The sequence below is a fragment of the Mesoplodon densirostris genome, chromosome 4 (genome assembly GCF_025265405.1).
Source record: "Mesoplodon densirostris isolate mMesDen1 chromosome 4, mMesDen1 primary haplotype, whole genome shotgun sequence".
Classification (NCBI taxonomy): domain Eukaryota; kingdom Metazoa; phylum Chordata; class Mammalia; order Artiodactyla; family Ziphiidae; genus Mesoplodon; species Mesoplodon densirostris.
In genome coordinates this window covers 116,708,185-116,735,558 of record NC_082664.1, presented here as the reverse complement: position 1 = coordinate 116,735,558, position 27,374 = coordinate 116,708,185, and the positions used below count along the sequence as shown (strand labels likewise).

General features: G+C 40.6%; 2 protein-coding genes across 3 annotated transcripts; one reads left to right on the top strand and one right to left on the bottom strand.

The window, feature by feature from the left end:
• Positions 1-215: 215 nt before the first annotated feature.
• HYKK (hydroxylysine kinase) lies at positions 216-26,910 on the bottom strand. Of its 2 annotated transcripts, none has more exons than XM_060095123.1 (5): positions 26,655-26,910; positions 22,085-22,435; positions 21,036-21,175; positions 11,507-11,690; positions 216-1,975 (listed from the first exon to the last, which is right to left on the bottom strand). In XM_060095123.1, the coding sequence occupies exons 2-5, from the start codon at positions 22,431-22,433 to the stop codon at positions 1,515-1,517; spliced, it is 1,134 nt and encodes a 377-aa protein (XP_059951106.1). In that variant the 5' UTR covers positions 22,434-22,435; positions 26,655-26,910; the 3' UTR covers positions 216-1,514. The 2 variants fall into 2 exon arrangements, with proteins under 2 accessions (XP_059951106.1, XP_059951107.1); XM_060095124.1 differs by lacking the exon at positions 216-1,975 and adding an exon at positions 6,507-6,545.
• On the top strand, positions 9,024-10,186 carry LOC132488593 (ras-related protein Rap-1b). The gene has a single exon (XM_060096944.1). It carries the CDS (start codon positions 9,215-9,217, stop codon positions 9,767-9,769), a length of 555 nt encoding a protein of 184 aa, XP_059952927.1. The 5' UTR covers positions 9,024-9,214; the 3' UTR covers positions 9,770-10,186.
• Positions 26,911-27,374: the final 464 nt, after the last annotated feature.

Here is a 27,374-nt window from a genome sequence, read left to right as displayed (position 1 = left end):
ATTTGATCATCATTTACTGATCTAAAATCCTGATTCCTAAGAATCAGATCACTGATTGAATATGAGAGAGGCAAAAAGAAAACTTCTCCAATATTTTGAGTTTGGGTAACCTGGTTCATTCATTTAGTAAGTATTTATTAAGTCTTTTCTATGTGCCAAGCCCTGTGCTAAGAACTTTGCATTAATTTCTAAGAAATCCTCACAGCTAACTAACTCTACGAGGTACTACAGTCACTATAAGATAGGTACTACTTCACCTTTACAGATAAGGAAATTGAGGTGCAGAGAAGTTAAAGGTGAATATAAGAGTGATACAAGAGTGATACAAGAAAATTCAGAGAGAGACCTAGTTTGGGGAGTATAGATAGCTCTATAGGTAGGTCATTAGATGGAGAGATATAGAATCAATGTGTTCTCATATATATCGAAAGAGATAACTACTGAGAAGGTGTTTGAATGGCCAGGGTTCTAGACTTGAGTCATCTCTAGAGAATGGAGGGTTAAAATGACAAGAAGTAAACAGCTATTTACTATATCATACTAAGGGGGACATGAAGAGAAATCAGTGAAGGAAATACAGTGGTATGACTAAAGTCAAGTACATGTGAGCTATGTTCTTCAATATTACATATTCATATGAAAAGAAACATAAATTGTAGAGAATTTTAAAATATCCACTTAGGGTCTTTCTTAGTATCGGTATGAAAACGATTTCGGTACTTCAGGAGTTAGTGGCCTTGCCTGGGTGTGTTATTTGCTTCCTTGCAGTTCCAGTGAGTTCTGGCATCTATCTCTGGAGTTACAGTTTCATCTGCCCTCTCAAACAAGTTAAAGTTTTCTCTTATGAATACCATCTGTGTTTCCTCCTAAGGCATTATGTGTGCCTTATTTTCTCCAGCCTTTCTTCTAGGATACATTAATTTTGTAAATATTTTTAAAGACCATGGGAAAGGCACTATACCAGGTGTAAAAAGGGATGAAAGACAAAAAAGTTTCACATGGTTTCTGCCCTCAAATAGCTCTTAGGCTAGATGACTACACAGCCATCATCCGTGATACCAAGTGATGTGCCATACAGAAGACAGGGTACAATGGGATTCTGGACAACAAAGAGATGGGAGAAGGCTGTATTGGTGATATGTTAACTAGGTCTGTGTGTTACATCCACTTATTTAAAATACGTGAATATGTCTATACATATACATTCCTTTCAAAGTTTAAAAAAATCATTGATCTCAGGGCTGCAACAGACCTTGAGAGATTATCTGATTCAGAATATCACTCTACATGTTTGATACACAAGGCAAGTGAGACCCATAGAAAGACATGCTTGTTCATGTAGTACTTTCTTAGGTTTAAAAAATGGTCATGAAATTGCTAGAAGACCTTAGTGGTTTCATGTGCATTGCAATGTTTCATCAATTCATCTTTAACTATGCAGGGAAACCCTTTATGGAATTAGATTTGGTCCTATTGGTTTTTAATTACCCAAGTTAGTGTGAATTTTTATCTGGTCACATGGAGATCCCAGATTCATAGGACTTGGCAGTTTCAAACCAGATTTCTTCTACAGCTTTCTGGCCCATGTCAAACATTTGCTGTAAGTGCTTCCACCCAGTTTTTGCAGTAACCATGAGATACTCTTCATTCTCTGGGTATAGCTGGCAAGAGTATGCAGCTAAGACAAGTGACTGACAAAAACGACTGCATACAAGTAGAAACAAAGCACCCCTCTCCACAGGTGTCAGTGGGACTACACTTTCAAACCCTGCAAGGACATGACCTCCTACTTGTATAGGAGTCTTGCTTTCAATCATCATGTACATGATGGTGATTGCCACTTCAAACACATAGTAGCCATAGCTCATATCATCAAAATCTAAAATCCCAGACACTTGATATACAGCATCTCCAAAGGTTGACTTGCTGGACTCTATTAAAATGTTATGGTCGTTAAGATCTCCATGATTGATACCTGAAAGGAGAAAAACCAAGCCAAGTAAAAACAGTTGTTCAATACCCTAGTTCATTCTCTTTCCATTTCTCTTCCTCAGGTATGGACATTCAGATAATTTGATAAGCAGAGATAAAGAGCTAATCCCTCTTTTTCTTGAAATAAAATAATTTCCTCTGAAAAGGATAAAAGCAGTTAATTTTGGTGGTTGTTTTTGCTTTTGCTTCTCAATACAAGGCCAGAAGATGGAGACGGTAGTCATTGTGAACACCTGATTTTGGCTATGAGCCAAGTAAAGGGAAAAGAACTGTATACACACACACACACACACACACACACACCCCTACGTGTGTGTGTATTCATATTATTATAAGAAGCAAAGAGTTCTAGAATGTACCAGATGTGCCTTTATTGTAACCTAGGATTTCTACAAGAAATTTCTGATGACAAGGTAATTCCGAATGTCCCGTCTTTTTTTTTTTTTTTTTTTGCCGGGGGGTACGCGGGCCTCTCACTGCTGTGGCCTCTCCCGTTGCGGAGCACAGGCTCCGGACGCGCAGGCCCAGCGGCAATGGCTCACAGGCCCAGATGCTCCGCGGCACGTGGGACCCCCCTGGACCGGGGTACGAACCCGCATCCCCTGCATCGGCAGGCGGACTCCCAACCACTGCGCCACCAGGGAAGCCCGTCTCCAGTCTTTTGATTACTGGAATAGGTGGTGTTATTTTAAGACAGGACCACTCAAATTGGGGGGCCTGTGACTAGTGCTGGCCCACAAACTGTTATTAGTCTGCATCAAATAAAAACAGAAGTTGAGACTGTTTAGATAATTTCATAGTGATTTTTCATCAAAGAATATGACAGGGGCCTTATCTCATTAACAGTATAGGCCAGTTTGGGTGTTGTCAAATGTGCATGGTAAGTCATATGTGGTGTGAGCTGTGAACTAATCTTGAATAGTAGGGCCATGTATCAGGCTGCAGTGGGGTGGGAGAAAAACCCAAACTTTTACCATGGATAGTTTGAGAAGCACTGATTTAACCCACTGAGTGAGGGGACTTCCCTGGTGGTGCAGTGGTTAAGAATCCACCTGCCAATGCAGGGGACACATGTTCGAGCCCTGGTCCAGGAAGATCCCACATGCCATGTAGCAACTAAGTCCGTGTGCCACAACTACTGAGGCTGTGCTCTAGAGCTCGCGAGCCACAACTACTGAAGCCTGCACGCCTAGAGCTTGTGCTCCACAACAAGAGAAGCCACCGCAATGAGAAGCCCACGCACTGCAACGACGAGTAGCCCCTGCTCACTGCAACTAGGGAAAGCCCACGTGCAGCAACGAATACCCAACGCAGCCAAAAATAAATAAATTTATTTAATAAATAAATAAATTTATTTATTAAATAAATAAATAAATAAATAAACCTCTGAGTGAGGATTAGGAGGAGATGGGGATGTCCATGCCTACTGAAGCAGTGAGTCATGTACTTTATAATAAGTACATGATATAAAGTCCACAATATTAGCTTCTAAATATAATGCTGATTTCTTCTATATGAGTTAGTATTGTATAATTCATGGTAAGTGATATGGCACAGTTGGTGGCCTGTAAAAGCAATGAATATTACTGTAAACTACATGCTTCTGATTTGGGGGTTCATCATACAATTGATGCCATGTCATAGTTTCACTGGCAATATTTTTCTTCCTAGAGGTTCATAAAGTAATTGGATATCTTGTATAGTCAAATGGCGTTTTAGAATCAATGAAATGTTACTTCACTAATGCAATCTGTATATGCAAGAACCTCTCTCATTTTGTTGCTTCTCTTCACATGTCCAATGGCCTATTAAGAAATGATACAGCTACTCAATGCTTGGAATAAAATGACAAAAGTTGTTGAATTTGAGAATTAACGAAAGAAAAGAAAGAGTTCTGATCCAGATGGCAGAGTGAATTCATTCTTTGATAACCCCAATATACACAGCAATGATAAAAGTAAAAAGAGAAAACAATAAATATACAGCCAGCCTCAAAACCAAGATAGATTTATACACTAAAAACAGAATAGAAATGCCAAGCACAAGCAGTGCAGTGAGCAGGAATAAAGCCACAGGCTTGTCTATTGTGTTCCAGATCAGCAGTGCGCTTTCCCCCTTTGGGAGAAGGAACTTAAAATGCTACCTGCTGGTTGGGAAACAGACTCACCACATGAAGCTGGAGGCAGTGATGAGGGCTTCCTAACTCTTAAAAGGATGACAAAATCTACAACCCACTGTTTAGACTACTGCAGGTCCAAGGAGGCAGAAGGACAAAAATATAGCCTTGAAACCAAATGCCAACCAGGCTGCTGGGTGACTATATTCTGTGCCTGATCATTCTAGTTACTGAAGTCTTTGGTTCAGTGTCTATAGTCAGTTTCTTGTTCTTTTTTTTTTTTTTTTTTTTTTTTTTTTTGCGGTACGCGGGCCTCTCACTGTTGTGGTCTCTTCCGTTGCAGAGCACAGGCTCCGGACGTGCAGGCTCAGCGGCCATGGCTCATGGGCCCAGCCGCTCCGCGGCATGTGGGATCTTCCCAGACCAGGGCACGAACCCGTGTCCCCTGCATCGGCAGGCGGACTCTCAACCACTGCGCCACCAGGGAAGCCCGAAAAATAATTATTTTAAGAAAACATCTGAAAAGCATCCCAAAGGAGAAAAAGACAAAAGCAACAGACTGACAGCTGGCCTCTCAGCAGCAATGGAAGCTACAAGACAGTGGAATTCTAAAATTCTAAACCCATGAAATCTAAAATTCTATAGGCTGTGAAAATCTCCTTCAGGAACGAAGACAAAATAAAAAACATTTTCAGATAAAATCAGAGAGAGTTCATCATTAGAGAACTGCATTAAAGGAAATTCAGAAGGCTGTATTTCAGGCAGGAATAAAATAACTCCAGACAGAAGGTTTGGGGTGCTGGAAGATCAAAAGGGAATATATAAGTAAATCTAAATAAACTAGACTCTAAAACAAAAATAATAGTGTCTTTTGTGGTGAAAATATAGAATTAAAGTTTACTAAAACAGCAGCATATGAGTCAGGAAAGAGATAAATGGAATGAAAGTATTTTAAGGTCCTTGTATTGTCTTGAATAATATCAGACTTTGATAAGTTAAAGTCACATGTTAGAATTCCTAAGGTAATCATTCAAAGAATAGAGAGTATATAATTTTCAAACTGCTGGAGAGAGAAAAAAAAAGACAAAAATAATTAGCACAAAAACAATTCACTCAAAAGAAGGGCAAAAAGGAAAAGAAAAAATGGAAAAGAGAAAAAATCAAGAGAACAAAAATATGATGGGATAGCTATATAATGTCAGATGGAGTAGACATTAAGGCAGAAAACAATGGCAGAGATAAAGAAGGATACTTTATATTGATAAAAGATACAATTTCCTAATAAGACAACAATTCAAATTTTATATGCATGTTGCCTTGAAATATATAAAGCAAAATTTGACAGAAATACAAATAAAAATAGACAATCCACACTCAGACTGGGAGATTTTAAATATACTTTTCTTAATAATTATTAGAATAAGCAGACAAAAAGAAAACTCAATAGTATAGAAAACTTAAACAACATGATTAACAAATCTGACCTACTGGACATATATATAACTCTGTACCCAGCACCTACTGAATACATTCTTTTTAGCACACAGGGACCATTTTTTAAAAATTACCAAATGCTTCATTATAAAGTAAATCTTAACAAATTTCAGAATACTAAAATCCTATAGAGCTGCTCTGTCCCACATAGTAGCCACTTGCCACAAGTTACCATTTAAATTCGTTAAGATTAAATAAAATAAAAAATCCAATTCCTTAGTTGCACTAGTCATTCAAGTGCTCAGTAGCCACACAAAAGCTAGTGTGTTAGACATCACAAATACAGAACATTTCCATCACGGAAGAAAATTCTACTCGACAGCACTGATACAAAATATGTTCTCTGACCATAATGCAATTACAGTAGAAGTCAACAGTAAAAGGATGATCAAAAATTTCATCATATATATCTTTTATTGATCTATATCAATGGAGAGGTAGACCAATGTTCATGGATTATCTTATTCAATCTTATAATATAAATATATATACCTATTTTCTCCAAATGTGTACATAGATTCAATTCTAGCCAAAATCTAGCCAAAATCTCAACAAAATTTGTCTTTAAACATGACACGTTGATTCCAAAATTGATATGGAAATGTAAAGGACCAAAAATACTCAAGACCCTCTTATAGAAGAACAAGAAGGTGGGAGGACATATTCTACCAGATATGAAGACTTAAAAAGTTAAAGAAATTAAGATACTATGGTAATCTTTAGGGATGCTCAAAAATATTCCAGTTATCTTCCTTCTAGGAGCATGCTGGGTTGCAATTCCCTGCTTCCCCAAAAGTTGTATGCGGCCGTGCGGCTTTTTTTGGTCACTTACATATGAACAGAAATGACATCACTTCAGGGCAGAAGCTTTAAGATCCAGCGTACAATTTACTACATTTTCTTTCCCCATAGCAACATTCCAGTTGATGAAAGTTCCATCAGTCTAAATCCCAAAGTGAGAAAACACAGAGCCCTAGTCAATCCATGATAGACCTGCAGCTTGAGTTGGAACTAAACCTTTGTTATTATAGTCCACAAGAATTTGGGGGTTATTTTTTATTGCAGCATGACCTAGCCTAGCTGATACACAGTGTGGTATGGGTGCAGAGACTGACAAATAGACCAACAGAGTAAAATAGAGTCCAAAGACATATTTGATTTGCAACAGAGGTAGTACTGGAAAACAAAAGGAAAAACATGGCTTTTCAATAAATGTTGGTGAGAAAATTTATCAGCCATAAGAAAAATTCACACCATATATAAAAATAAATTCCAGATGGATTATAGGCCTATTATGAAAGGCAAAAAACTAAAACTTTAGGAAGATAATATAGGGTAATATCTCATGACCACAGGTAGGGAAAATTTTTTTCAGAAAACACTAACCATGAGGTAAAAGATTGATATATTTGAAACCAATAAATTAAGGATTATTCATCAAAACATATCATGAAGGGAGTGAAAAGACAAGCCACAGAATGGAACAAAATATTTGTAACACATAAAACCAACCAGGGGCTTGTATCCAGAAAATATTTTGAACTTCTAAAATTAATGAGAAAAAAATCCCAATAGAAAAACAGGGAAAAGACTTGAATAGGCACTTCACAAAAGAATATATCCAAATGGCCAATAATTGGGAAATGTATATTAAAACCACAATAAGCAACCATTACACATACATCAGATTGGCAAAAATTAAAGTCTGATAGTACCAAGGTTGTAGAGGAATATAAATTTTATTCTCTGCTAGTAGTGGTACAAAGTCATACAACCACCTTGGCATTAATAATGCCACCTTGTTTGGCATTATCTCTGAAGTTGAAAATGGACATGAACTATGACTCAGCAATCCTACCCCTGAGCTCATGAAGTCATATACTCAAAGAACTCATGAACATGTATAGCAAGAGACACAAGAATATTCACAGAGCACTGTTCTTAACAGACCAAAACTGGAAAGAACTCAAATATCTTTGAAGAGTAGAATAGCTAACGTGTGGTATATTTATGAATCGCATACTCTACAGTAATAAAAGTTAAAAGTAAGCTATAACCACATGCAAAAACATGGATAATCTTACAGAAGTAATATTAAGAAAAAAAAAAAAAAGAGAAGACACAAGTGAATATATACTGCAGGGAGACGGGACAGGGAGACCAGTTAGGAGGCTACAGCAATAATCCATTTGAGAAATGATGGTATTTTGGACCAAGTGGTGGTAGTAAATGTGGGGAACAGGGTTAGAGGTAGGGTATTCTTTGAAGTTAGAACTGATAGAATTTGACTGGATGTGAAGTGTGGGAGAAAGAACAAAGTCAAGCTGATGACTTGTAGGTTTTTGGTCAGATTAACTAAGCGAATGGTGGATACTATTTTAATGGGATGAAGATGACTGGGAGGGGGAAACAGGTTTGAGGGGGGAAAAAATCAACTCCTTTTTTTTTTTTTTTTTTTACTACATTGTGTTTACACAAAGTAAGTGCTATTGGACTGAACTGTGCCCGCTCACCCCCCCACCCCGAGTTCCCTGCAAATCTATGTTGAAGCCCTAACCCTCAGTGCAATGGTATTTGGAGATGAGGCCTTTGGGAAATAATTAGGTTTAGGGGAGATCCTGAGGGTGGGGCCTTCATGATGGGATTAGTGTCTTCATGAGAAGAGATACTGGAGAGCTTGCTGGCTCTCTCTCCACCATGTGAGGAGGACACAGAGAGAAGAGAGTCCTTACTAGAACCTGACCGTGCTGGCACCCTGATCTCAGACATCTAATCTCCAGAGCTATGAGAAACACATTTCTGTTGTTTAAGCCACCTGGTCGTTTGTGTTTTATTAATGGCAGCCTGAGCTGACTATTACAGAAAGCAGAGGACAAAAAGGATGTTCAAAGCCTATCCTCCACTTTACTAGAAATGCCCCCTCAGTTCCTTGCCCTTTAACCAGTACTTCATTCTGGGTCAGAAGGTTTGTTATACCTTAAAGAAATTGCTGTGCATGTGCATAAGGAGATATGCCCTAGCATGCTCATTGCAGCATCATTTATACAGAAAAAAAAAAAAAGGAACCAACTAAAATTCCATTAACAAGAGGATAGATCCCAAAAAATTACATTAAAATAAATTATGGAACACACACACACACACACACATACACACACACACACACACACACTATGGAATATTATTCAGCAGTTAAAGCTAACCAACTAAATGAATTAGAACTACACATATTAAATGTATCAATCTGAAAAACAATGTTGAATAAAAAAGCAGGTTGTAGAATGATAATACATAGTGTGATGCCATTTATCTAAAGTTTGAAAGCATGCAAAATACTACTGTAGGTAATTTATGAATACATACATATGTAGTAATATTAAAACGTATGCAGGGGCGGAAGCGAGAGCGAGGCTGAACGCTTGACGTCAAGGCGACACCGCCAAACCTCGCCCAGAGTCAGGCGTGTAAGCCAGCCGGAGCGGCGGCGGCGGCGGCGGTAGCGGCAGGACCGCCGTGGCGCCGGTAGCAGCGACCTGGAGGGAGCGCGAGGCGACGCTGGCTGCGGGGACCCGGTGACAGCGTGAGAGGTACTAGATTTTACAAGTTTGCACCATGCGTGAGTATAAGCTAGTCGTTCTTGGCTCCGGAGGAGTTGGAAAATCTGCTCTGACTGTACAATTTGTTCAAGGAATTTTTGTTGAAAAATATGATCCTACGATAGAAGATTCTTATAGAAAGCAAGTTGAAGTAGATGCACAACAGTGTATGCTTGAAATCTTGGATACTGCAGGAACGGAACAATTTACAGCAATGAGGGATTTGTACATGAAAAACGGACAAGGCTTTGCATTAGTGTATTCCATCACAGCACAGTCCACATTTAATGATTTACAAGATCTGAGAGAACAGATTCTTCGAGTTAAAGACACTGATGATGTTCCAATGATTCTGGTTGGTAATAAGTGTGACTTGGAAGATGAAAGAGTTGTAGGAAAGGAACAAGGTCAAAATTTAGCAAGACAATGGAACAACTGTGCATTCTTAGAATCCTCTGCAAAATCAAAAATAAATGTTAATGAGATCTTTTATGACCTAGTGCGGCAAATTAACAGAAAAACTCCAGTGCCTGGGAAGGCCCGCAAAAAGTCGTCATGTCAGCTGCTTTAATATACTAAATGCATTGTAGCTCTGAGCCAGGTCTGAAGAACTGTTGCCCAATTCAACAGTGCCAGCATTCCAACTTTGTTAAACCTACCAACATCTTAAATGGACTTTCTGTGGTGGTACCCTTTAAGAGGTGGATGAAAGCTACTACATCAGTTTGCACATTCTAATCACTTTCCAGTATCACAAGAGAGATTTTTACTTATATAATAGTCCTAGAGTATGCAGCTGGTAAAACCAGAGGCTACAATCCAGTATTACTGCTAAGAGACATTTTTCATCCACCAATGTTGTACATGTATGAAAATGGTGTACTGTATACTTTAACACGCCCTATACTTTGTATTGGAGAGTACAATAATGTAAATCCTAAAAGCACCACTATTTTAGCATAATAAAAGAAAGTCCAAAGAGCTCCTATATAGACTACTCCAGATAACTTCGCTTCTTTGATACTTGTAGCTTATTGTAATTTTTTTTAAGAAATTCAAGGTCATTATCATTGTATTGTACAAATAAGCGCTTTGATTAACACAGCTATATAGTTTTTTTAATTTTTAAAAACCTGTGGAGACAGTGATCTTGTCTTTAAAATATGATAGTCCTTTCAGTATAATGTCTTAGATTAAAGACATTGCCTTTAATATCTGTTGGGAAGGAAATGTCCAGACTTTTCAAATCTTTTATTATATGTTTCCTTTTTTGTTTACATAGGGAACAATGTTTATAGTTGTGTGTACAGTGGGGGTCTACAACAAGAAGTGTATATTTTCAAACAATTTTTTAATGATTTAACAATTTTTGTAAATCATTTTCAGGCTTCTGCAGCTGTAGATTCTCACTGTGAATCCCCTGCTTGCTCATGCATAAGTGTATTTGCAATACCAAATATACAGGTTTAGTATTTTTGCCTGTTAGTGATTGTTTCACATGTGTAACGTTTTGGTTGAGATGTTAAATGGTGGACGAGTACTGTGGATGTGAATGTGGGAAGTAATTTTAATCATGTGTAATTGGTCACAAGGCCTAAGTTGCAGTAACTATTGCTGTTTTATTTAACAATGCCTTGTTGCTTTGTATGCATTAACGTTTGGGTGTAAAGATTGTGTGTCTATCCAACAGGGAGCCACAGTATTTAAATTGACCAACCTAATGTTACAACTACTTTTGAGGTGGCCAAATGTAAACTAAAAGCCTTAATTAAAGTGGTGCAATTTTGTATAAAAAAAAAAAAAAAAAAAAAAACGTATGCAAATTTAGTAGGGAGAGGAGAGGTAGAATCATGTAAAGTTTAGAGGGGGCTTCAAATGTAGCAATTTTAAGGGATTAGAGGGGGCTTCAAATGTAGCAATTTTAAGGGAAGTGAAGTATTATTCTTTTTTTGTTTGTTTGTTTGTTTTTTGCGGTACGCGGGCCTCTCACTGTTGTGGCCTCTCCCATTGCGGAGCACAGGCTCTGGATGCGCAGGCCCAGCGGCCATGGCTCACGGGCCCAACTGCTCTGCGGCATGTGGGATCTTCCCGGACCGGGGCACGAACCCACGTCCCCTGCATCGGCAGGCGGACTCCCAACCACTGCGCCACCAGGGAAGCCCTGAAGTATTATTCTTTAAAAGCAACAGGAGCAAATCTGACAAAGTTTTAAGATTTGATAAAGCTAAGTTGTACCTCCATATTTGCTGATGGTTTGAAATTTGACAATTTAAAAATCAAGAAAAATACTGAATGGGGGGATACTCACATTCTCGAAAATGACTTAATTTGGTCATTACTTCCTCCTTGAACAGCTGAACAACCTGTTCGACAATCTCTCGATTCCGATTCTGGCCCAAGGCATACAGGTATTTCTCCAAAAGAGGAACATTTTTCAGATTCCAGATGAAGTTCTCCCGATGAAGACTACTTAACTTTGGGTGATGGAATTTCTAAATCAAAAGCAAAGAAACTCTTAGACTTTTAACAGCACAACCACTATGGAGAGGTCCGCACCCTCCAAAGGGTGGGCTGGGTGTGCCTTAGGGAAAGAGCTGGCATTCTCTCATGGTCACTGACTTGCTCCATTTACCTTCATCCACAAAGTGGTAATAACATATTTCTAGAGGATCTCATAGTTTTGAGAACACATTCCCATCTTCCCCGATCCTCACAACTGGGCAAAGATAGGTGTCACTATCTGCGGCCTACCAAAGGAATGGAGGCAGCTCTAAAGAACTCTGTGCTGGGCCCCCTGCTCCCTCTCTGACTTCATCTTCAACAACTTTTTTTCACTCTCTTCTAACCACACTGACACTGGCCTCCCTGCTGTTCAAGGAACATGCCACACCCTTTTACGTTTGCTGTTTCCTCCTCCTGGGGACCCCAGGAATCCGTATGGCTAATGCCCTCGTTTCCACCAGGTCTTTACTCAAAAATCACCTTCTGGAGGAGGGTTCCTTGACCACTCCATCTAAAATTTAAACTCTCTCTCCAATACTTCATATCCCTCCTCTCTGCCTATTTTTTCTTTGTAAGCACTTAGCACAAAATGCTGTCTAACAGTCACCATGATTTCCTTACTTACCTTGGTATCCTTGCTAGAATGTAAGCTCCATGAGGGTCAGGAGCTTGTTTTGGGCCTGTTTTGTTCACTTCTGTATCCCCACATCTAGAACAGTGCCTGGCACATAGAAGGCACTGCTCAAGCAATATCTATTGAATAAATGAATATTCTTAGCATAGAAAATTCTAGAATTAGAAAGGCCTTTAGATGCTGACCACTCTATCTAAAGTTCTAAATGACTTTGACCATCATTGCACAAATGAAGAAAAGTTCAGAGAAGGATGATGAGTTGCCACTATGGGGCTGAGGGAGGACCCGGGTCTGCAGATTCCAGTCCAGACCCCTTTCACACAGTGAGTGCCTGAAGGGGTCTTGGTGTCCACCCAGTGGAGTAGCTTTCAAATTTTTTTGACCATGACTTACAGTAAGAAATACGTTTTACATTGCAACCTGGTATACAGGTAACACACACCTAGGGGAAAAAAGTTTCTGTAACCATACTTATAACCTTACATGTGCTGTATTCTGAGATTTTTCACTTTATTCTATTTAAAAAAAAATGTTCCTCTAAATTGATTTTAACACCCACTCTCATGACCTGGAGTTTGAAAACCTCCCCCTGATGCTCCTGTTACCATTATCATGTCCTTGCTAAGTGGTCATGTAGCCTCTGTTTGAATACTTCCTGCAGGAGGTACTTTTTACCCTTATTGAGATGGCTCTGTGTTCTCTCTTTTGCAGAGCTAAAATCTGCCTCTCCCATAGTGTCTATGCAATGGGTTCCAACTGTGACCTCTAGGGCCATGGGAACAGGATTAGTTCTCTCCCACGTGACTGTCCTCCTGATATCTGAAGACAGCACTTCTGCCCCTCAGTCTCTTCTGTAGAGTAAACCTTTCTAGTTCCTTCAGTTGTTCCTCACATGACATGGTTTTGAATCTCCTGACCATCTGCTGTGTTAAATGTCACTGTGGATCACAAAAATACTCTACACAGTAAGCACTGAAAACACTGTTAGGAGTTGTGACTTCTGGGGAGTAGGATTGGAAAGGAACTAATAATGAAAATGATGGTAGAGAGAAAAAAGGTTCATTTTACACCTTTCAGTACTTCTTCAGTACTGATATTTTTACCTTGTGAATATATTATTTTTATTTTTAAAGAAGGCAAAATATAACACTCTTGTTGGGTTTGCAATAGAGCAACCGTCCATTCAGGGAAGGCTCCGAGTCAGTTTCTAAAATGGTAGCACTGTTACCCCGTGCATCCCACTCTGGTATGGAGTAGTGGGAAGAATATTTGGGATCTGGACTTGGAATCGGACAGATCTGGGTTTCAACTGGCTTTATCACTTAATATCTCAGATCTTAGTTTCCTTAACAGTAAGATCAGGTATCAATACCAACCTCACAGGGAATGTAAATTGGTGTAGTCACTATGGAAAACAGCATGGAGGTTCCCCAAAAAACTAAAGAGTTGCCATATGATCCAGCAATCCCACTCCGAGTCATATACCCAGACAAAACTATAATTTGAAAAGATACATGCACCCCTGTGTTCATAGCAACATTATTTACAATAGCCAACCTAAATGCAACCTAAAGCCAACCTAGGAAGCAACCTAAATGTCCATCAACAGATGAATGGATAAAGAAGATGTGATACATGTATATAATGGAATATTACTCAGCCACAAAAAGAATGAAATAATGCCATTTGCAGCAACATGAATGGACCTAGGTATTATCATACTAAGTGAAGTAAGTCAGAAAGAGAAAGACAAATAGCATACGATATTACTTACATGTGGAGTCTAAAATATGACACAAGTGAACTTATCTACAAAACATTAACAGACTCACAGATAGAGAGGGCAGACTTGTGGTTGACAAGGCGAAGGGGAGGTGAGGGAGGGAAGGACTGAGAGTTTGGGATTAGCAGATGCAAACTATTATATATAGGATGGATAAACAGCAAGGTCCTACTGTATAGCACAGGGAACTATATTCAATATCCTGTAATAAACCATAATGGAAAAGAATACGAAAAAGAATATATATACACAAGTATAACTGAATCACTTTGTTATACAGCAGAAATTAACACATTGTAAATCAACTATACTTCAATAAAATAAAATTTTAAAAATACCAACCTGATAGTCATCTGTTGATAAACTAAGACATGAAATAAAGATTTCATACATAGTAGGTTCTCAATAAATGTTTGTTGCAGCTTATGTGCCTGACTTCTCTGGCCTTTCCATCATTTGGCTCCTTAGCACACCAACCTGAGTTTCTGACAGTTTAATCACTACTCTTTATTAGCCTATCTAAACTCACTCTACCTCTATTCCTCACTCTACCTCTCACACCAATTTCCATTTCTCAAGCACCTTGTTTCCTCTGCTACGAAATTCTGACCACACTCATACTCATAAGCCCACCCTATATTTTCTTCTTGCTTATACTTAAATGAATCTCCTAAGATTGACCTCCAGCACATTTGTGAACCAAGCAGCAACCAAATTCCAGTACAGATCAGTTGGTCCCCTCACTTGTGAACACTCAATTCTGGCAACAACCAGAACTGCGTTGTACTCTGGGCTCCTTGTACTCTGGGCCCCCCAGGCCTGCCCAGACACTGGAAACTTCAGTGGCCCAGCCACATCCCCAGCACAGTCACAGCCTCTGCCACACCCCTGGGATTAAAATTCTGCACCAGTGTGGTATCTTGTGCAGACTCCGTGGTTCCTAGTGCTTATACAGAAATTAAAAACTTACCACCTGGGGCTTCCCTGGTGGCACAGTGGTTGAGAGTCCACCTGCTGATGCAGGGGACACGGGTTCGTGCCCCGGTCTGGGAGGATCCCACATGCCGCGGAGCGGCTGGGCCCATGAGCCATGGCCGCTGAGCCTGCGTGTCCGGAGCCTGTGCTCCGCGGCGAGAGAGGCCACAACAGTGAGAGGCCCGCATACCGCAAAAAAAAAAAAAAACCACAAAAAAGACAAAAAAACAAAAAAAAACTTACCACCTGCAAAGGCATGGGGGGAGGTTAGGTGAGGGGATGAACAATGGGAATAAAGCATGATAAAATGCATTATAATACCTAGTGGGGAATGCTTCTCTTGGTTTCCTCTAGAACTCCCCTGTCCCCTGCGAGACAACTTAAGATAAGTTGCACAGCAGAGCGGTAGGTGGTTAACTACACAGCAGAACTCACTGTCAGTAATAATGTGGTGCTATCTCCCCCTGAGAACTGTATTTTCCATTTCAGAATTTAGCAGCAAAAGTTGAAACCTCAATGGCAACGGGCATATTAATAAAGGCCACAGGTAGTGTAGAAGGAAAGATCAGTAATAAAGAAGTCCTCTGTAACAGACACTCATCTCAACAGCTCATTTTGTAGATTTGATTCTGAGGATGGCAGAGAGACTTTCCTGAGCCTTCCAATCCATTCAAAGGTCTTTCTAAATAAAAGTAATATATGAAGAAAATTTCCTAAATGTACACTTAATTAGGAGAGGCTACTTCAATCTAAATTATATTAATGTTCAGAAATTGATGTTTTTAATGGATGTCCACAAATGGATTTGCCCCAAATTAATTGAAAACTATTACGACAGAAATGCTTAAACATTTACTAACCAAACCCTCAGTAAATATCTACTGAATAAACAAATAGAGTGCAAGGTGAAATGGTAATTATTGTCAACATAGAGAAAAGTCTTTCAATTGACAAACATTTACTGAGCACTAACTATGGGATAGTGTGGTCTCGAACTCACAGAATGTATACTTTAGTGACTCATTTTGGGGTGATGGGATTACTGTTAACTTTAAATTTTTTTGTATGTTTATCTGACTTTCTTTAATGAGTCACTGAAAGGGCTTTTAATCAGAAAAAAGAGTTATTTCTATTTGGGGATAAAAAGGTAAATAAATACTAAATATTTCGAGTGTAATATAGATTTCAGTTTCTGGCCAAGAGGGAGTAACAGGGTTTACCCTCCTGGTTGAAATAGTTACAACACTGGACAAAATATATAAAACAACAGTTTTAAAGTTACTAGACATCAGGCAATGAAGGACAGGGATCCCTGAGAGATGGAGAACAAACGAGGTGAGTTTGTTTCAGATTTTGGTCTTGACAGAGGTGGAAGTGCAGGGAGGGGAGACCCAGGCAGAGCCCAGGGAACTCTGAGTTGAGGAGGCAGAGCATCTAGGAAGACCAAAGCTGCTAGAGTTTGCAGGATACATGACCAGAAAACAGGCTGCTACAGAGAGAGAGAGCACTCTAGAGATCTGCAGAATGTTCCCTTTGAGAATCTGGCAGATCAGTGTATGAGTACGAGGAAGCTACTCAATGCTGGGGAAAGAACCACCTGAAAGGATTAGAGGGAATAGTACTTGGAAACACAGGGTCAGGAATAGCGCCTGTTCCCAGCAATCATACTCATAGTTCATGGGACATTGGGTAGAGAACTCAGAAGCGTCTTGCATTAATAGAGGGAAATAATTGTCCCTAGACTAAACCCAGCCCTGGTCCCACCCAGCAAGTATTGAAAGCAAGACACAAAAGCACCAAACTGCTTCAACTGTATCCACTCAAGGAAGCTCAAAGAACACCAAGCACAAGAAACATGACCAAAACTATACCAAGACACATCATGATCAAAGTGCTCAAAAGTAGAGATAGAGAAAATCTTAAGGACACACACACACACACACACACACACACACACACACACAGAGGACATATTACTTTTAGAAGAACCAACTGACAGCAGATTTCTTGTCAGAAATAATGCAAGAGAAGAAAGTAGTGCAATGTGTTTAAAGCATGTTGGAAAAGACAGTCAACCTAGAAGTTTATGTCCAATGAAAATATCTTTCAAAAATGAAAGTGAGGGCTTCCCTGGTGGCGCAGTGGTTGAGAGTCCACCTGCCGATGCAGGGGACACGGGTTCGTGCCCCGGTCCGGGAAGATCCCACATGCCGCGGAGCAGCTAGGCCCGTGAGCCATGGCCGCTGAGCCTGTGCGTCCGGAGCCTGTGCTCCGCAACGGGAGAGGCCATAACAGTGAGAGGCCAGCGTACCGCAAAAAAAAAAAAAACAAAAAAAAAGAAGGTGAAACAAAGACATAAGAAAGCTGAAAAAATTCATTATCAGCAGCCCCACACTGCAAGAAATGTTAAAGAAAGTCCTTTAGGTAGAAGGAAATAATATGGATCTACAAAAAGTATGAAGAGCACTGGAAAAGGTAACCATATAGGCAAATATATAATTTTTTCCTAATTAAATCTCTTTAGAAGATAATTGAAAGTTTAAACAAAAATAATAACAATGTGTAAGTAAAAGGTATGACAACAATAGAATAAGGACAGGAAGGAAGAAACAGAAGTATACTATGTCAGGAGCATATACCATATATGAAGTGATATAACTTGAAGATAGACTGTGATGTTAAAGATGTATTCTATAAACCCTAAAGTAACCACTAAAATAGCTGTAGCTATAAGCCAACAAAGGAGATTAAATGAAATTTAAAAATACACGAACCAAAAGAAGGCAGGAAAAAAAAGCAAATTTGAGAATAAAGAATAGATGTGACAAATAGAAAACAAATATCAAGATGATAGGCTTAAACCTAACCATATAAAAAATCATATTAAATGTAAATGGTCTAAACATCCCAACTGGAGGTCACAGATGATCAGATTGGATAAAAAAGCAAGACTCATGTATATGCTGCCTACAAGAAATACACTTCTACCATAAAGTAGCAAAGAATTTTTCCCTTGTTCCCAGAAGACTACAAATATTAAGTCTCTGAAGGTAGAGAGAATTTTAAAAATCTCCTAAAACTTATTGTTAAAGTGTTCTCAGCCCTGTCTCATCTCTCACTTAACTCTCCTTAAGGCTCTACCTTACTCTTTTCTCTAAAGCACCAACCAGATAGAAAAAAAAACTGTGGACAGAATCAGGGAGTGAGAGCAGGCAGGCTGATCCCACCGGGTAATAATGGAGCACATGTGAAATGCGTAGAGCCTGATCTGCTTTCCTGTACGGCAGGAAGCCTTAGCTTCCACAGATCTCGACACTTTCTAGACCCCATCTCTGATATTTTCCCCCTTCCCCTCCCTCTGGTCCTTTGTTCCAGGCTGTGGAGGCAACCACTTGATTGCTACCAGAGGAGAACCCTGACTACTTTAGAATGGAGTTGTGTCCCAGCAGAACCAGGTTACAGTCCATGTCCTGCTCAGTCCTTTCCTCTTTCACACCCTTAACATTAAATCAGTCACCAAATTTGGTTGGCTCTGTCTCTTAAATATATCTTGAAACTTTTCTTGGTTCAAGCCCTCAATCAGCTTTTTCCTGATTACTGCATTAGCTTCCTAGATGCATCCCCTACCTCCCTTCTGGCTTTCTGCCAATCTACCTATCATATTGGCCCTCAGAGGGCTATAAATTAGGATTTCTTTCCTGTTTAAAAACCCTCCAAGTCTCCCTACTGAGCAAGCAAATAAGACAAAGTCCAAACTCCTTAGTGTCATATATGATAACATATTTTAAAATCTGACTCCACCCTATGTTTCCAACTTTATCCCCTGTCTCTCTCAGGTTTAACCCCTATACTCCAGCCACAGTGAATTATTCAGAGGTTCTAGAACATAGTCATTGTACTGCCATAATATTTTCATGCTCTTTCCTTTCACTGAGCACCCTTCCTCCTTTTCTCTGACTGACTGATGGATTTGAAACTTTTAAGAACTAGCTCAAGAGTTTTTTTTTTTTAGTTAAAAAATTTTTTTATGAAGCCCTCCTTGAATACCTACTATGTGTTTTTTTTTTGTTTTGTTTTGTTTTGTTTTTTGCGGTATGCGGGCCTCTCACTGCTGTGGCCTCTCCCGTTGCGGAGCACAGGCTCCGGACGCGCAGGCTCAACAGCCATGGCTCACGGGCCCAGCCGCTCCACGGCATGTGGGATCCTCCCAGACCGGGGCACGAACCCGTGTCCCCTGCATCGGCAGGCGGACTCTCAACCACTGCGCCACCAGGGAAGCCCCCCTACTATGTGTTTGACACTGCTAGACATGAAGGATAAAAGATGAGTAATTAAGATGTAGACCAATTTCTTAAGAAGGTCATTTCTTCTTATGTAGCATATGTAACAGGAAGCACAAGCAACAAAATTACAATACCATACATGATAGACTGTTACCCTGATGGCTCCCTATGAACCATGCCTCCTGGTGTGCATGCCCTTGTGCAGCTTCTCCCAGTTGACTTTGGGATTAGACATGTCACTTGCTTTGGCCAATGGAATATGAGCTAGCATGATTCAAGCAGAGGCTTGATAAGCATTTGTACACTGGGGCTTGTCCTCTTGGTACTCTCTCTTGGAAGCCAGCAGCTGTGTTGTAAGGATGCTCAAGGCCATCCTGGAGGATGGGACACCAGGTGAAGAGAAGAGGACACATGGAGAGGATCTGAAGCACCACAGCTGAACTCCCAGCTGAATATAGCTGCATGAGTAACCCCAATTAACACCAAGAAGAGCAGAGAGGCCAGTCAACCCACAGAATCATATGAGTTGACAAGATGTACAAGTTCCGATGAAGTAAAGAGAAGGAAGTGATCCTCTTCATACAGCCTGGGAAGAGAAAGAAGGGTCCAGGGAAGATTTCACAGAGGAGGTGGTGCCTGAGCTGTGTGTTGAAGGATAAGTAGGAATTTTGCAGAGCAGGGGAAAATGTATTACTGGTTGAGAAGATGGCAAATGCAAAGGCGCAGATGCATGAAACAGAAAGGCACATTCAGAGAATGACGGGAAGTTCTATTCTGGTGGTAAGAGAAGCATGAAAGGGGAGACATGGACAATGAGACTGAGCAGGGGAGAGGCAGGGATGAGGCCACACAGTGCCTCGTCTGAAAGAAACGCTGAGGACCTTGGCCTTTACTTTGAAGTCAGTGAGAGGCCACCGAAAGGTTTTAACTATAGAACTGACATAGTCAGATCTGTAATTTTAAAAAGTAAATCTGAACTGGTATAAAGAATACATTGAAGGAGAAAAACACCTGAATGCAGGGAGGGATAGTCGAGGTAGACTGGCTAGGATTTAGTGAGTAATTGGAAATGTTTTACTCATACAAACTGTTGTTTACTTTTTCAAGAAAGTGTCTATCTGTCCCCCTGGAACACACTCCTCTAGGACAGGGGAATCTTTACCTTTCCCGCAGTGCCTGCCATAGAAGAGGTACTTAGTGAACATTTGTTGATTAAATGAAGATGTTTTGGTAGGTCTGGAAAAATATTTGTCAAACAAGGTACCATTTCTATAGAACCACAACATCCTTAACACAACTCATTTCAATCCATTTGTAACACAGCTATTGCTTCATATAGAGGTCTGGCTATGTCTTATCTGGATGAAAACTTCAGGTTTTAATTTGTGAATGCAGACGGTTTTCAGTGAGCAGCATAAAGAATACCATGGATTTCTAAAGATGTAGGTAATCTTGCTAATACACTAGTAAAGTACAGACCTGGGCAGAAAGAAATCTTTTACTGTCATAAAATGTATGCATCTACTACCCTAGTTCCTTCCTAACACATTAAGAGGCACCATATAAAAAGAGAGTCTGACCCTAGGTGTATTTAAAATAAAATAAATCAAAACCAACAAATAAAAAATTCTTATAAGCAAAATAAACCCCCAAATCTTACCTCCAGTGTTTTATCCAATTTGGCAGCTACCCTTCCAATTTCATATAATAGCTGGGGGCTGATGGGAATCTCAGCTATAGGCCTTCCTGGTAGATAAGTCAGCAGCCTCACCACGTAGCTTTTGATTTCAGAGCCGCTATCTAGATGGATGGAAGTATATATCCTGTCAATTATTCTTGAAAAAAAAAGAGTAGAAGCTATTCTGCCTTTCCAATTACTATTGCAAAGAATAATACAGAACAAGGGAAAAAAACACGCTAACCTAGGACAAGTCAGCAGGATTCTGTGAAGCAGGGCCGAATGGATCAAGCAAGCAGGTACAACATACAGACATTAGAACATTGGACCAGCCATTTACATACTAACATAACTGTGGCCCCAAGTCTGCTGGCCTTAGCTCTAAACATAAATCTCCTGTTCTGGTAAGTGAAGGCCTAAAAAACATTTTTTATAAATTTAAAATCGAGGAAGGTATGATAAAGAAATGAGTGTTTCAGAATCACAGGCTTCTTTAGGGACAAACTGCTACTTGGAGAACTCTATTAGATACATCTTAAAAAAAAAAAAAGAAAGATACATCTTAGCATTTAGAATTGAGAGGAACCAAGTTTCACAGATGAGGTTTCCTTAAGAATTTAAGTTGTGTACCCAAGGTCACATGTACAGTAATTACAGAGCTAGGATCTAAAATTCCTTATTCTGTGTTCTTTCTACAAGATCATAGCACTGAAATATACAGCTGATCTGATGAATAAAAATATTTAATTATTTTCCTAATTAAAAATAAAAGTTCCCTTAGTTTCTACATGTCCCCTTAGTTGTTAATCCATCAGATCCTTCCCAGGCAGAAGAGTTACACCAGACCCAGGCTCTAACCACTTCTGAATCACAGCCCCAGTCTCTACTTGGGTGATGCTGTGGCTTCTCCCTACTGCTGAAAAAGTAACCCTGCCTACACTTGGAATGACGTACCTGTTCTTGATATTTCTACTTGTGGCCAAAATGCAGTAATGCACATGGACAGATGACGACCAGTGGTAGTCTCGTACCTACTGACATGAGAGAGGTTATGTTGTCTCCTTTAGTACGACACACGGAGGCCGTTGGAAATCCAGCCGCTCTCAGAAATATGATGATGTGACTCTGCACTTCAATCAGGTCTGGAGTTTTGCTTGACTCGCTGTTGCTTATTTTGAGGACGTATTCATTTGGGCCATCTGTAGTGTCTTTGGTTCTTGAAATGCATACATGAAAGTTTTGGTCATCATAGCTAGGAAGTGGCTGGATCTTGGAAACTTTTAATCCAAATACCGATTCTACTAATGCAGAGGCTTCTACCTCACTGACAGTGGGTTTGGTAAGAGCCTGTGATTGCTGACCATCTCCACTTGACATCATTTCTAAGGAAAAAAAAAACCTCAAACAAATAAACTAGAAAGAGGACATATAATGAATATACTTATTTAAAATATTTTTCTTAAGACAGACCAATAATGTTTCCCAGTACTGATTTTGTACTTCCCTTGATTATGAATTTTCACTCATAAAGTTAAAAAAATCAAATGAGTGTATGAGATAAAAAAGCAGTGAATAAAAATCCTTGTACCATAAATGATTTCTAAACTCACCTCGCAAGCAAAAGGTATGTTTCCAGGGACAGAATGAAGACCAGGAAAGCACCTTGGTATCACCAATTCCTCCACCCCTCCCAGTACCATGAACTTTATTTAAAGGAGGAAGTTAGGTCCTGAGAGGTTCGTGTCTTGCCCAAAGTTATATATAAAGTTACAGTGAGAACTCAGCACTCTAGACTCCTAATCCATAATTATGTACTTTGGACTATATTACCATCAGTTTTGGTTTAAAATATAAATTCAAATACAGTGATCTTACTTTTCTGTGTTAAATTATAAAGGTCATCATCTAGCTTATTGCACATACTTTGAAGGGTGCACTGATGTGCAAAGCATCACGTGAAGCACTGTGGGAGACAGGAAATGCACTTAGAGGGCTCTGAAAAGTTAACTCATGGTCACAGTTATCCCAAATAATAAAAAACATAAAAGCTGTTGAAAACAAGTTATAAGGCAGTAAGTGATAAACTGATAGAATGCCAAAGAAAACACTGAACTGGGTATAAACCTGAAATGACTGAATTATCACTGAAGTGACTGAGTTTACCTTAAATTGTAAAGAATAAAATTTCTACTGTTAAGCAGAATAGGGGCTTAAAATAAAAATTAAGGTGGCTTCCCTGGTGGCGCAGTGGTTGAGAGTCTGCCTGCCAATGCGGGGGACATGGGTTCGAGCCCTGGTCTGGGAAGATCCCACATGCCGCGGAACAACTAGGCCCGTGAGCCACAACTACTGAGCCTGTGCGTCTGGAGCCTGTGCTCTGCAACGAGAGGCTGCGATAGTGAGAGGCTGCGATAGTGAGAGGCCTGCGCGCCTCGATGAGGAGTGGTCCCCGCTTGCCGCAACTAGAGAAAGCCCTTGCACAGAAACGAAGACTCAAAACAGCCAAAAATAAATTAATTAATTAATTAATTAAAAAAAATTAAGGTCGCTTACAAAAAGTAAAGGTGCTTCCGAGTATATGACCTATGAAATTAATACCTACAAAAACTGTGGTAGAAATTCAGGGGAGACAGAAATTACTACAGCCTAAGGATATTCTTGAGAAGATGGATTTGAATTGAGTTAGTAAATATGAGTTGGATATATAGGATGGGGGAGACTGTTTTCTTCCCCTTGATAATGCCACCCTCTGCTGCACATACTTGGCATATTTCCTGAGCATATATATATAGAAGGCAATGTAAGGCTTCTGAATATCCTTTAGGACCCAAATATTTAAGATCCTTGCAATCTCGCTTCCCCCTTTTCCTAAAATAGTTTTATTCCAATCCTTCCTTCATAGTAAATTGTAAATAATTAATAACATCTTGGGGATGCATTGCATTTTAGGGTGCAATTTAGATTGCTGTTCAAATGATGTAATATTATATAAAAAGAATCTAATATACAGCTCTTGTTGATAGAAATCAGAACAGCTGTTGCTTCTGGCAAGAAGGTGGCATGAGGGAACAACTTTCTGGGAGGAAAATGTTCTGTATCTTGACTAGGCTTTGGTTACATGGGTGTAACCATTTGTCAAAACTTAGCTTAAAACTTAGGTCAGAGTAAGATCTGTGAATCTCACTGAATATAAATTTTACCTTAAAAAAAAAAAGGCTTTGTGAGAGACTGGCTAGGACAGGTGGTGGGGTGGGGTCTTAGGACTTTCTCAGAGCTCCCCAAATCGGAGCATACGCCTGTTAATGTCTAATCACTTCAGATCTATGACAGCCAAAGTCCAACTTATTCCAGTGAAGGGAAAGGGATAAAATTCAGGGAGGTACACTAGGGCTCTCATATATGACCCCCTCCCTGACTCAGCCCTAAGACTATAGCCTGATGACTCAAGTGATAAGAGTATAAACCCCAAATGCTAGTCCCCTCCCCATCCCTCCTTGCCTGATCCTCCTAACCTAAGTGATTCCTCCTGTCTCTAAACTTGCATAGCCCCTTGTGCCGCTGTAGGTTTCCACCACCTGTTATAGTTATTGCATTCTTGCCAATTGCTTCTCATGTCTGCTTTCTGACCAGTGCATTTGCTTTCAGAAGCAAATTAAGTCATTCAGATTTTGTTTACTAAAGACATGTGACAAAGCCTAAATGGGGTTTGAAACCATCTTTGCACCTGAAACTTCTGGGAACCAATATATCCCGTCACATTGTATATGGGCTTAAGACTTCACATGGGATTTTTAACATTCCTTCTGGAGATATATAAACAGGTGTAAGGCCCATATTCAGAATGTAATATGAACTAAAGCTTTAAATTCAAGATGAAATCCTGGAGTAATTTTTCAAATCCTAAAGCATTAAAGATGTCAGGATAACTCTGAATTTGATATGAATTATAAATACTTAAAATTGGAAGGACCCTTAGAGGCAGTTAGTGAAGGCCAATCTGCCTTCCAGTCTAGAAAATGCTTCTGTAACATTCTTGAATGGGGTTTGTTAAGCCTCTACATGAAGCGCCCTTGTTTTCTAAAGCAATGTAAAACAATGTTGGCAGCTCTAGCCATCAAAAGACAGCCTGGTGTAACAAAAAGTTGTGCTGGTTAAGTGTATTTTACCACAATTTTTTTTTTTTTTAATGAAGAAAAGAGTTGCTCTGCTGGGAGAAATAAAACATGTTTTATACCTAGCCTCTGAAATTTTGGACTATTCACATCTCCTCTAAAAGGGAGTCGGACTAGATCATCCTTAAAAATCCCTTCTAGTGCTAACATTCTCTTTCTAAAGTTCTTTCTTTTTGAGCTTAAACTTGCTTTTTTTCCTTTGTCTACAAAGACTCCAAATTATGGAACTAATGACACAGATCAAGTCAGCTGCTGTAAGTAAGTAAATACAGAGAAATATGTTAAGAGATGTCTGTCTTAACCAAATGTCTTTTGTATGGGTGGAGGGGGAAAAGAAGGGAACTCAAATCCTGTAGGTAGTTGATCTATATTTCCTGCCAACAGTGTTTCACTTGGCTTCTGAGAAAGCACTCAGGAAGCAAATGTTTTCCAGCTCCAGGACTTATGCCAGAATCTCAAAACCTTTGTCCTACAACCAGGGGAGCTGGACCTTAAACTCTGCACTTTGTGTAAAGTATACCAGAAAAGAAACAGGAATCATTCTTGATTCCCCTCCCTCACTCTCAAATTGTTACCAAGTCTAGTAAGTTCTACCTTAGCATGTCTTCCAAATTGCCCTTCTTGACTTGCAATTCTTTCTGCTATGTCCTTTCAAGGTTGGAGAGCAAGGATTATACCCAGTAAATCTCTGTACCCTCAGCCCAGAGTCTTATTAAATATCAGTGTAACTAACGAAAGGTGGGTTGCCTTTACTCAATAGGCTTATGGGGCCGTTTACCCTCAAAGGGGATCAGGAAACAGAAAGGCAGGGAAACTAGAATCTATAGTTTTGGGGTTTTTTGGGGTTTTTTTTTTTGCAGTACGCGGGCCTCTCACTGTTGTGGCCTCTCCCGTTGCGGAGCACAGGCTCTGGACACGCAGGCTCAGCGACCATGGCTCACGGGACAACAACGGGTGCTGTGAGTGTCTTCCTTCTGGGTGAGAGGGAAAGAGCGGTGGGCGAGCGGGCTGCAGAAGAGTCAGGAGAATAAGGGAGGAGGAGGACACACAAGTTCAGAGCGTTATTACATTAGTGAGGTCCAGTCGAGCCCTAGAAATTGTTCCCACCAGACACCTGGCCGTGAGTGCCAGGCGCCGTACCTCCCCTCTGTCGGGGTCTCCACACAGGTCTGGCAGGGTTGGACCAGATGGCTTCTCGGGTCCCTCGCCCCAATTCTGGGATCTCAACCCAGCCCTTCTGGGTTACAGGTGCGATCCAGAGAGGAAGATGACTTGCGCATCACCTACGCAGCGAGTCTGATGTGGATCAAGGACGGGAGAAGCCCGAGGCTCATGACTCCTGGCCCGACTTGCAGCAAGCCTCCCTGCTCTCTGGGCCAGCCTCCCAGAGGGTTCTGGGGTTCGTCTCTGCTTTCCCCACCCAGCTCACCAGCAACGACCCGAGGTCCTGAAGTGACTCCCGCTCTCCAGCAGCCCGGGACTCTAGCCGCAGTACTGCGACCTAGCTCGGAGGTCTCGCCAGACTCGCAGCTCCTGGGTCCGCCCCTCGTCCGGGACCGAGAGTCCTGACTTCTGATTGGCTCCTCGAGATCCCACCGCAGCCAATCAGCGCAGACTCTTGGAAGGCGAGGCCAGTCCAGGCCGACCTGTGCTATTCCAGCCCCGTCCCCGGCCTGCCGAAGAGGCTGCGAACAGAAATTCCGAGATCTGGCTTCGGATGGTCTTTCTGCAATCCCGCCCCGCCTTCTCTCGGTGGTCACCCCAGTCAGAACTCGGCTACCTCGCTACCAAACTGGATTTCTTGTTTATGATTGGCTCTTCCAGATTCCGCCCCGCCCCTCCCTTTGGTGAGTAGCCATTTAGCAGGCTTTCAGCTCTTGAGTGGTACCTTGCAGTTCCTCCCAGTCCACGTAGCTGTGGAGGCTTCTTGGCCTTATCTCAGGATTCTAGTTGTCTGGGTAGAATTCGCGTCCTCGTTTTTCTTTCCTCGCCCTCCCTTCGCTCCTGCTGGAAACTCGTATCCCAGAGGCTTCGCAAGCGTGGCCGAGGTGGCCTCAAACCCATCCTGTCCCCCAAAACAGCAAGAGTTCAGCTCAGAGGACCTGGGAGTTTGGCCTGGCAGCGTTCTGCACAGGACCTAGCTCTCCCG